General features: G+C 42.2%; 3 protein-coding genes across 5 annotated transcripts; all 3 read left to right on the top strand.

Annotated features, from left to right (window-relative positions):
• Positions 1–367: 367 nt before the first annotated feature.
• Positions 368–8748, top strand: LOC108135147. 3 transcript variants are annotated; one of them, XM_017255765.1, is made up of 5 exons: positions 368–828; positions 2966–3120; positions 6568–6832; positions 6889–7010; positions 7093–8748. In XM_017255765.1, exons 2-5 carry the CDS (start codon positions 3040–3042, stop codon positions 8539–8541), a joined length of 1917 nt encoding a protein of 638 aa, XP_017111254.1. In that variant the 5' UTR covers positions 368–828; positions 2966–3039; the 3' UTR covers positions 8542–8748. The 3 variants fall into 3 exon arrangements, with proteins under 3 accessions (XP_017111254.1, XP_017111255.1, XP_017111253.1); XM_017255766.2 differs by having other exon boundaries at positions 369–828; positions 2959–3120; positions 7096–8748; XM_017255764.2 differs by having other exon boundaries at positions 369–828; positions 2959–3120.
• A 356-nt stretch (positions 8749–9104) lies between these two features.
• LOC108135060 lies at positions 9105–9813 on the top strand. Its single transcript, XM_017255603.2, has 2 exons — positions 9105–9358; positions 9410–9813. Exons 1-2 carry the CDS (start codon positions 9134–9136, stop codon positions 9563–9565), a joined length of 381 nt encoding a protein of 126 aa, XP_017111092.1. The 5' UTR covers positions 9105–9133; the 3' UTR covers positions 9566–9813.
• A 270-nt stretch (positions 9814–10083) lies between these two features.
• Positions 10084–11263, top strand: LOC108135043 (putative SERF-like protein). The gene is made up of 3 exons (XM_017255580.2): positions 10084–10271; positions 10592–10697; positions 10762–11263. Exons 1-3 carry the CDS (start codon positions 10265–10267, stop codon positions 10829–10831), a joined length of 183 nt encoding a protein of 60 aa, XP_017111069.1. The 5' UTR covers positions 10084–10264; the 3' UTR covers positions 10832–11263.
• The last annotated feature ends 410 nt before the right edge of the window (positions 11264–11673 follow it).

The raw sequence follows: 11673 nt of genomic DNA, 5'->3' as shown, positions 1-11673 counted from the left end.
CCAAAAACTTCTACCAGCCACAATTTCTTTGCTTTCATAAGCTTTGAAATATTTTTCTTAACGGGAAGATTTGGCACAGTGGTATGTGGCAACTAGCTCATTAATGTTATGTTATGGTTTTATGGGTACCTAAGACCTTAAGCTTCTTTAAGGCTCTGTTCTTAAGCTCATTTGACCGCATTCGAAAGTATTTGCATAGATTTCTTAACAAATTAACAGAATTTTCTCTCACGCACGTGGGCGTCCATGTCGCCCACTGTGCGGCGATGACGAAGCTCGGCTTGGCTCTTCTCAAGACGAGACGAGACGATACTTTGGCTGTAGCGGGCGGCCTAATGTGAATCTTAAACCGAGCTGGGTGCACTCGGAGGCTTCAGTTGAAAGCGCGACTTCGAACGAAGCGGTTGTCTCGATCCGGACGAACTCGAAAGCCTCAGATACGAGATACTTAGATACTTGACTACTTGTAGGCGCGCTCCGTCCCAAAGGACTGTGAAATTGTGTGCTAGAGTGCTGATGGCATGTTGTTGGCCATAGTATATCAAATAATTTATGCGAACCAATTTGGTGCGGCGGTAAGCCAGTGCTCTTGACTTTGTTTTGGAGCCACTGCAATTGCCAGTGAGGCGGTCCGATGCAACTCGAACTCGGCTGCTGTCTCTGACATTTGATCTTTGCAAAGATCACATCGCACTGAATCACCATCAGCATCACCTCGCCAGTGTGTAAAGAGGTCCGCGACCATATGGAATATATTTTAGCACACCACCTACGGCGGCAATTAGTTTGTACAATTTAAGACTCCCGTCAACGACGACGCGGGCGAAGGTGAGCCCGCCGATTTGCTTTGCTATGCTTGCATCTCAATAACTTCCTCTGCATCCATCCGAGCGGGGGGTCCGATGGAAAACAATTAGAAAAATGCCAACTATGGCGCTGGGCCCAGTAAGGCCTGCCTGGCCCTGCCGTAATCAACCTGTAATGCCAGCTAATTGGCATAATTGTTGCTGTATCTGCCTGTTGTTTTGGCCGCTATTATTTGCCTTTGTCGTTGCGCCTCTTGAGCATCTTCGAGTTAGATTCGCAATGCTCTTTCAGTGGAAATGGCTGGCAAAAATGTCAAATAGGCTTCGCCTAGCTGGCCACAAGGCAGCTCGCAGAAAGAAAAAAAGGCAGCCAAGAAATGAAACTGCAACCAGCATCACGAGTTCAACCCGAGGAGGATAAAGCGGTAAATATTTTCCGTTGTCAAAAAGGTCAAGACAAGGAAAAACCGCCAAACTAGATGCCAGTTCGGTATTGTTAACTTTGTTTTTTTTTTTTTGGGCTGACGCTCTGCTGCTGCCACACGCACTTGGCTCGAATGGCTGCTGACTGCTGGCCACAACTTGCCACAAATGTTGCGGTTAGCATTGAGACAGATGATCTCGTTAGCTGAAAAGTATGCGATTTTATTGGGCAATTGAACTTTGAAGCTTTACGAGATGATGCACAGTCTTGCTAACCTAATAAATTACACTACGGCGATTGCCGTATTATGGCCGGGCATTTATGCCTTTAAAAAAGCCAATTTCAATTACTTGTAAAGTTAATTGCTAAAGTGCACTTAAATGGTAGTTTAAATGCCGTAGCGAGTATCCCAATGAAAAGACTATTTATTGTTTATTTATTGTTTTTTTTAGCTTGCGCCACTTATTGCCCATTCAAAAAAGTCATTATTCCATTTAAATTATGTTTTCAAACAAATTTCAAGTATGTTATGCGTTTTTTATGGGATATCAATCTTTTTTTAAATAGAAATCCATCTTAAACCAATGTTATATACTTTGAAACTTGATTAAATCTCTATTTGCAATATAAAATTAGACAGTCGTAAACTAAAAATTTTTAGCACTTAAAAGGCGTTTGCAGAAATATGTCTTAAAAAAAATACATTCTACAAAATAAGAATGGCTTTAAAAGTTTTAAAAGTTTCAAATATATGTTTAAAATGCATAAATTTGTTTTGTACTTCTAACAATTCAAGTTCAAGTAAGCAAGTTGACACTAAGCTGCAAATTTTTGACTTTATCTCTCTGACATTATCTGATTTTGTTAATTTGTGTCGAATGAGTGATGAAGCTGTTGGTAAATATCAACAACTTTAAATCAAAGTCTGCCAATACTAAGAGGCAAGTCTTAAAGTGAGACCTAACGAAGCATTGCCAAATTTGTTTTAGGCAGATAAATTTTTCGCCGTATTTGGCATTTTAGAACACCCGCATATACGCTCTTGACCCAACCGGATATTCATAAAGCTAAGAGCCTTTACTGGACAACTCAATTTCGAGCAATTTGCATGCTATAAACGGTCATAAAGTGCATTTTCCATTTTGGAGCTTTGTTTGCGACTGCGACTGACAGTTTTATCGGTGTGACTGCTTGTCCACAGATGCCCACTTTTTCGCGAGAGGAGTGGAGTGGAGTGGCAAGTGGCAAGGTCGCCAAATCGCAAAATCGCAGAATCGCAAAATCGAATTGTAGGCGGAGGTCGAGGCAGCGAGGCAGTGAGGCAAGGGAAGAGCCAGCGACAGCGTTGCAAATTCTGTCAGTCAATAATGCGGCACCAACTACAGAAGTTAATGTTTTTTAAATTACAATTCATTACGCTGGCGTTGAATCGAACAAACGGTTGGAAATTAGTCTCCCTGCTTGAAAGTGTCAATAAAAAACACACACATTGTGACCGCCCATAAGCACCTATGTGGTGATATTTTTGGGAAAGTTATTACTTAATTAAACAATGTTTCGGTTACGCAAAGATTGACCACAAAAGACGCATGGCTGGAATTATTATGCTATGGGTGGATGGAATGGAATGGCTGTTAAGATGCGAGCCATTGTATATGGCAATTAGCGCCTGCACTTTCTCATCAATTGTGCCCAGCGTCCATTCAATAACTTATTAATAACTTTCAGTTTAAAGCCCTCCATCGACAACCCCTCACCCACCCCCACTCAAGTTCCCCGACGACGGATCCAGAGAGAACAATCGGCGAAATGTTGGCGCAAATTACTCCAACGCTTTCGCGACTTTTGGCCCTGGCTTTGTTCTGCTCAGCGATATTTTTGGCCAGTGAGGTAAGTCTGACATCTACCCTTAGCCGGGGGCTCTATACTCGGGGAATTCGAAAGATGTGGATATGATTTCCAGCGGAGATTCCGACGCTGATTGTGCACGTGAGAGAGCATTCAAATGCAAATCGCGGAATTGTATAAATATTTAAACGCCGTATTTGTTGTGCGGCAAAGGTGGTTATTATCTTCCTTCCGAAGATTGCAATAATTAATAGCTAAAATATCGTAAGCACTTGTTCGATCAATGCTAATGAAGCTCTCACTAAACGGGCATTCAGAAACGTATTTAGATACATTTAATATACAATAATTTTTACCTGTCCCACAACAATGAAACCATCCCCACAAATGGTAATCCCTTAAGATTGTGATTATCATTATTGAAAGCGTGAACACTGGTTCAACGGTCAGGTTTTCACAAGTAATACGAAATACCTAACTTAATCGAAAAGCAATTTAAATATTACATTCCATCTGACCTTATCAAATGGTCATTAATTAAGACAAAGTATTGGCTTTAAGAATGCTGGCATTATTTCTAACATTTTGTACAACTGAAAACTTAATAAGAGAAACAAAAAGGTAGTTTTGCGTATCTAATTTAATGCACCTCTTAAATATTTATGTTTTTAAAAAAAAATCAACTTTTGCGCAAGATTTATATTGAAGAGATTGTAAAATTTAAACGAAATAAAAAACAATTTTTGTTTTTAGTCGTTTTAGTCTTATGCAATAAGATTACAGTGAACACATTATTCAAAGCGCCATAAAAAGCTCCCAGTTTATATGTTTAACTTGTGATGTTGTTGGGAAGTTTAAGTACTATTTTAAACAAATATTTAAATATATGTGATAAAATTAAGAAGCAACTTTTAGCTTTTTAAACGAAATTGTGTAACATTTATTGTAAAAATAAAAAACAATTCGTTTAAGTGTTAAGCCATGAGATTCGAAACGTCATAAAAAAAAAACTCCCAGTTAATAGCTTTAATATGTAATACTGTGGGGGAGTTGTACACTATACTACTGTTTTTTAAAAAAGGAGGTGTTTTATTCTGCCATTAAATCGCCTGTGGAGATCAGCCGCTGCCCCACCGACATTTTGGTCGTCTTTGCCACCGCAGTGCTTCCCAAGACACTTTTTGAGCAACGGCGGAAAATGTTGTAATTTTGCGCTCTTTACGCTTTGTTTCATTTTTAATTTATTCTATGTGTGCGAGTGCATCCACAATTCACACACAGGCCGGCACACATGATTCAGCCAAGCAAAGGTCTCGAGGTATATTAAAAACAAAAGACGCGGCTGACCAAGTGACCTTTTTTCCGACTCGTCTGACACTTTTGCAGAAATGGAACACACACCGGCAGCGCCGAAGCCGAACAACGGGGAGAATAGTGTGTTGATTGTTTTCGCTATTTGCATACAAGAAATTAAAACGAAACTTAAGTCGAGGATGGAGCTGAGGCTGTTATGTAACGGCCGAGTGGGCAACTGGGCGCAGAATGTGTGTTTAGTGCGGCCCGTAAATATGCCTGAAATGAAATTGAAGAGCGTTTCAAATTATGGCAAATTACCCGAAATAAGAAACACAAACAGCGACGTGAAATTGGAACCTCTGCTGGGCCTTGGCTCGTTTTGTATCTTTGGGATTGCACAATCTTCGTTCCTTAAGAGCTTCCCATGTCGTATTTGGAATGATTGCAATCCAGATTAATGCGCCGCGAATCCAGTAATTTGTGTCGTTAAGCCAGCCCAATAAGGGAAAGCCCCATTTAGTTTTACAAGCTTCTAGTCAGAGACAATCACGTGACCCTAAAAGGAGCTTATTTAAGCAAAGTTACTTAAATTGGATAGAAATTGGTTTAAAAAAATCAAACTTGTGGATTTTATGAGTTCTAAGTATAATTTAAGTATTAACACTCCGGCACCCGGTAAAACTGTTCACACAATTCGTTGGTCATTTGTCAAAATCCCATAATCAAAAATCTGCCTTAGTTCCATAACAAAGTGGAAAAAAACTCTCATAATCTGTTTTTCATTATTTATATTATAAAGTAATCAGAAACGAAGGTTTTTCTAATAGATGTGAGCTTTTATAAAACAATTTAGTTTTTCTTTTTATACATTGACTGTTAATCAAGATAATTTTATTTTGAATATAGATAATTTTATTTTAAGAAACGACAAATGCTTTTAATTTTATCAAAAATATTGGATCCAATTATAAGTCTGGTATTTAAGATTTCCTTAAAGAAAAGACTTTATTATATGAGCTGAAATACTAATTTGCCCTATTATTATGAAGAATAATAAGATATTTATGAATGAATTTATTCTTAAGTCGTGTAAGATTTAATCGGAAGTTACATCAAGTGCTTGATTACTTTGTTAGAGTGAAAGGAACTCACATCTGTAAGATCTACTGGGAAGATTTGGCTGCGGAACATAATCTGTAATTGGCTACCTTTGAAGGGGTTTTCTCAGACCCAAGACTTTTGGAGTAGCGAAACAAATGACGCAGAGATCAATATCAGCGAGTACTCGTGCCCAGCATGTGTGATTGCACCAAGTCTTAAGTTGTACATTTTGAGCTTTATGCTGGGAGTTGGGTGTTGGGAGTTGGGACTTTGAGCCACAGGTTGGTAGCTAGTAGCTACCCCGACTTGGGCCCAAAAGTGATGAATTGACGCGATGTCATAACTTGGCACATGGTGCCACGGCTTCTTGCAACAGTCGACCTGTGATGCTGTGTGAAATGTCAACTTTATTTTTAGTCAGTTTTTGTAAAAATTGCTGTTTCTCTATGCTGTGTTTAATTATAATGAACAAAAATTTCTCGTCGACAGCCGCAAATTATAGCCCAATGACTTATCGAAATCCGCCACTGGATCTACTCGTAGCATGTGCGAACATGTGCAGAAGCTTCCGCCAAGTCCGTGAAAAATGTTTTCCCAGCATTTCAAGCAATCTATGAAATCATGAGTCTCTGACAACTGAAGTCTCTCCCTTCGTTAGTTCGTAGTTCGTAGTACTGACTTAGTACCTAATGCATGTCGGCACTGGACAGCAGATTGAAGTCACAGATAATTATAGACAGCAAACAACAAGTACCTACTTAAATAAATGAACTATAAAGGCTTACGATTTAATAAACGATACGAATTGTGTAAATAGAAACATTAAACAAATTAATAAATAACATTACGTAGAATGTTATTAATTGTTTAATTAATTATTTGTTTTATTATTGATTAAGTATTACTTAACAAACAAAATATCCAAATATTTTATTTTTTGTTAAGAACAAATTGTTTGTTTAAGGAACAATGTGTGTTCCAGGGCATACAATTGAGAGACAAATAAGTCCATATCCAGCATTTTTTAAATTGACTTAAAATATTCAAAAAATGTAGACTGAAGATTTGAACATTTTTCCCTACTCTCTGCAGGCACAAAATGCCATCCAGACAACGAATCCTGCCTCACACCTGATGCAGAAGACATCCTTCTCCTGCGCCGGACGTCCTGCCGGCTACTATGCGGACGTGGAGACGGGCTGCCAGGTGTACCACATGTGCGATGGACTGGGGCGCCAGTTCAGCTACACGTGTCCAAACACCACGCTCTTTCAGCAGCGGATGCTCATCTGCGACCACTGGTACATGGTGAACTGTTCCAAGGCGGAGAGTAACTATGCCGCCAATCTCCTAATTGGTTTGTATTCGAATTATGCCAATCATGATAGGATAACACAGTGAAGCCATCCACAGGTCAGCGGGACAAGCCCTTTGTGAACGACGAGGAAAACAGTCTGCGCACTCCTAGACCCGATCTTCTGGATCGTCCCTATGCACCCGACTACTCTGGAGAGTCCTTTAGAAGCCAATATAAGGTTAATTTTTAAAGCTGATTAAGGTTTAATAACCTTTTTTTTTAATTAATAAACGCACATTCCCATTGCATACTTTTTGTAGCAGCTGACTTCGAACCAAAACCAGATACGCGACGAATCAGCCAAGGGTGCTGGTACTGGAAAACTGGATCCCCAGGCATCGCAGACGCGCTGGCGGATTCCACCGCCCAGCAGGACGATCCTGCCGCCAGCTTATGAGCCGCAAATCGAGTTTCCCAGCAGTACGACCAAGCCCAGGATAACCACCACCACTCGAGCCACAACCACCACTCGGGCCACAACCACCACTCGCAGCACCACAACCACTCGAGGCACAACCACCACGACTAGGAGACCCACAGTGGCACCCAGCAAGCGCACAGAGGCCCTGCATAATCGACGACCCAGCTTCCAGGCTCTGGAGCAGGATACGGACGATCTGGGCACGAGCCACAGCACCAGGTACAACACTTCAGCGGACTTTAACTCGGCGGAGGCGCCGTTCCGTGGCACAAAGCAGTCCAGCACCAAGTTGACCAAGTTCGTCAAGCCGCCCTCGAAGATCTACGAGCCGCCGTTCGTGTATCCCATCTACAACCTGGAGGAGCCGCTGCCCCAGAATGGGCTTCGCACATCCACGGCGGCTCCGTTCAGTCCGGCTCCAAGTCGCTCGCAGGTCAGCACCATCACCACCACCCCAAGGCCGTTGAGTCGACCAACCACTTTGGCTGGGGTGCCCTTCTCCTCGGCCACACTGCCCACCACGGTGAGCACTGTGGGAGTGCCGCAACGCAGCGACAATCGCACTCCAGCTCCGGCCCAGAGTTTCCGCCTGGCCACGCCCACCAGCACTGCTGCCCCACCAGCTGCGCCTGCGGCACAGATGCCCTTCAATGATCTGCTGCCGCCGTTCGTGGACTTTGTGCCCCACGACATAGCCACCACCCAGGGTCCGCCCATCTACTACGAGTGGAAGGTGCCCTCGAACGGCCTGGAGCCGCCCAAGTTGGACCCACCCATTGGCGTGGATGGACGCGAGTATCCCGAGACCACTGGGAATTACGGGGTCACCGGCAAGCAGGAAATATTCAACACCCGACTCAACGACATTGGTAGCCAGCAGAAGAAGCCAGTGCAGGTGGCTGCGTCTGTCCAGCAATCGAGCACCAGCCACCGACTGGCCATCTCGAGATCAATCAAGGCGAAGGAGGAGAAGGAGGGGGAGCAACTGCAGCCGGAACAGGCCCAGCGTCGCTCCGATGTGGTGGCCAGCTCCACGGACATCAGCCACCTGCGCAAGCAACTGCTCATACCGGAGTACGCCTTCCCCCTGGAAACCATCGGTCGCACGGGCTACGGACCCGGCGCAGGAGCGGCCTCCTCCGGTTTCAGCAACGGGGATCTGTACAACTCGTTCCAGCTGAAGATCCCCGAGCAGCGAGCCAAGTGGTTCGGCGAGAACCCCAAGTGCCCGGAGTGCCATCCCTCGTTCGTCCTGCCGGGCACCTGCGAGCCCTGCCTGCGCAGATAGTCCCGCTCCAGCTCTTACTTCCACACCCACTTCCACTCCGTCCGTCCCATCGCCCATTAGCCGCATCCATTATCCGCATCCTAGCCCTAGCCCTAGTATTAGCCTCCGCTGAGAAGACCCGGAGAGAAGCAAATACCACGCATTTAAGTGTTAATGTTATTGTATATCCGCAGATTAATTATTAAACTACACAAATATTTTTGTGAATGATGTGTTTTGTTTTGAATTTATTTAAGTGGAGTTTTTGCTTTCGTTGGCAAAAAACATCAAAAAACATATAAAATATATTATTATCGTGACACAAATAATTCCCAAACTTAGCCTTCTTTTCGACAGAAGAAAAAAAAACTTTCCCTCAATAAGGCTCTTTAGCTAAATTACTATAGAACATAATGATTTTTATTTCATGTAACTTGATTAGCTAAAGGAAGCATGACCCTCCATAGAAAAGCTTGAGACTCAATATATACTCAAGTATTTTTATGCTACACCGACACGACATGTATTTAAAATTTAACAACTCCTTAATCCCTTCATTCTTACATCAAAATTTAGAAGTCAGTGCTTAGATCGTATTGATTTTTCCGTCTTTATGGTTCTCAGATCCATTTTAGGGTTTTTTCAAAATTTGTTTAGGTCAGTAAGCTATACGATTATGGGAGATTCTGGAGATGTAAGCACGGACACAAAATTGTTTCAAGTGATCGTGCCACCGATACCAAAACTTGGCGACTCGCATATGTTCTGGTCGTGGCGAATGCTTGTTAAGACTTATCTGTCGGCCATCGGACTTTGGTCAAAAAATCAACCAACAGAGGTAAAATAGTTCAACCTGGTAATTTTTTTAATTTTGATTGTTCCTGTTCAGAGTCCCCACACTAAGTTTGTACTTCTGAGCACCTTGGAAATGTGGGTCTTAAGAAAGGAGTATGACGACATGTCATGCAGGTCTATTTTCGAAGATCTCGACGAGAGATTCACAAGCGGTGTTGACAGAAGGAACTCAAGGGAAATTTTTATCTAAAACCGAAGTCCAACTTTTTAGTTTTTATGGAAAATGCAATTAGGAAGCCATGCATATTTGCGAAAACCACTTATATATTGTAATATTCCATTGTAATTCCTCCATTGTTGAAGAGAAATCTTTATTCAAACTAAATATTTAATTATATTTTATCTGTTATCTGTTGTAAGATATACCGAATTAGAAAATGTATAAAAAGAAGCACGCAAAAACGAATGCCAAATAAAAAACACCAAAAACACCAACAATTTTTCAGCGCGCCAGTGCTGCCCATCGAGACAGCGAATTTTGAATATTTGCACCGCAGTTATCGATAGCTAGGGGATAACCTCCGATGGTTCCCGCCAAACATCGATAAGACCAATATTTGAATACTCTGCTTCTTGCTTGTCGATAAGTTAGAGAAAAAATTACGATAAGACTGCCACCTGATACCATTCACACAAAATAGTAAATTAGTGATGCGCTAAAAACATCGATGGTCGCCAAAAAACATCGATGTTTCCATCAATGTTTCTCCACCTCTAGTGTTGATTTGATTGTTGTTGATTTTTTGTATTTCTATTGTAACACACAAAACTCTACGTTTCGCAACCAGCAAAATTACATCGCCAGAGCAGCGAATCTCACAAATCTGTTAACAAATTTGGATCCAGAGCGAAGTTATTTTCCGCCCACATCGCAGAAAGAGCATTGAAAATGACACGTAAGTGTGGGCATCATGGAGCCATTTTGTTGGTGGTGTGCCATGCATAAAATATGTGAAATGGTATCTTATCATCGGAATAACAAGCAAATGGCATAGGCTGCAGTTGCAAACCAATCTTGGGGAACTGGGGAATATGTTAGAGGTGCTGATTATTCTCAGCTATTGGGTAAAATCGATGGGCAGTCTGCCGTAGGACATGTGAGCGCCTCTAACCTCTCAGCGCGGCTGGTCAATAGATTATGTAGATCAGTCGGCATGCGCCACTAACCAGGTGACACGTATTAACTAATTAAAGTCTCAACCGCTCCACCTTGCAGGCGGCAACCAACGCGACCTGGCCCGCCAGAAGAACCAGAAGAAGTTGGCGGACTCCTCCAAGGGAAAGCGCACCGATAATCTCACCGTGGAGCAACGAAAGGCCAGGTAAATCCCCATCTATATATACCCAAATGAGAAACCCTCTTAACATATATCGCATAATCCCCAGGGATGCCGAGCTTATGCGCGAGAAGCAGAAAAAAAAGGAGGAAGCCGCTGCCGCCGGCACAAGCAAATAATGAACTCAAACCCACTGGCTTTGCCGGGATCTCCGTATCCGAATGCAAATCCAGGCAGGTTAGGAACATAGTCAGTCGTTCGTCAGCCAAGACCCCGATTCGCCCCAGGACCTAGGATAGTCGATCACGTGGTTAAATTGTACATGAAGCAACACACAAGAGAATTGTATACATTTCAACGCTACAACTACGCATAGATATTACCGGGCTGTACAGCACGCGACATAGCAATAGCAATACTAAGGTGCCACCCAAGGACTTCGATTTAAATTGCGATTCGGTTCCGGTTTTCGTTCTCTTTCATTTGCAATGCTGCTGTACGTTAATTAAGTACTTTTATTTCGCCACCTACCTGACTAAATTATTTACTGTAATGTATATATATAAATTTTCAAATAAAACATAATATGCAGCCGCCAGAAAAAAAAACAATGATGAAGCAGCCTCGATTATGTATTATTGTGTTTGACGAAAATATATGTATAGATTATGGCACGCAATGAATGTCGATTGTTGCCGATATTAACTGAAACTAATGAAACCCATTTATAGCTATGATCAGAGCAATGGGAGCCGCAGAGAGAGATACAAAGATTGATAGTCGGATAACCTCAGAGCAGCCCCATAAGTATAGTCAAAGATTGTTTAATATAAACCTTAAATCGGACTTCCTTGAGTATTAATAGGTCGCTGGAGAACAACTATCCAGCTTCACTGACCTGATTTAAGCTTGCCTTAACCAGCGCTTTAATGCTAACCCGATTGCTGAAGAAATTTGCATACAATAGGAGACAGATGGAAATGGCAAATAAACAAAGGTTACTTGGAATGATTTGATAAAT

This window comes from Drosophila elegans, unplaced genomic scaffold (assembly GCF_018152505.1).
Source record: "Drosophila elegans isolate 14027-0461.03 unplaced genomic scaffold, ASM1815250v1 contig_476, whole genome shotgun sequence".
In the NCBI taxonomy this organism is placed as follows: Eukaryota; Metazoa; Arthropoda; class Insecta; order Diptera; family Drosophilidae; genus Drosophila; species Drosophila elegans.
This window is presented reverse-complemented; position numbering and strand designations above follow the sequence as displayed.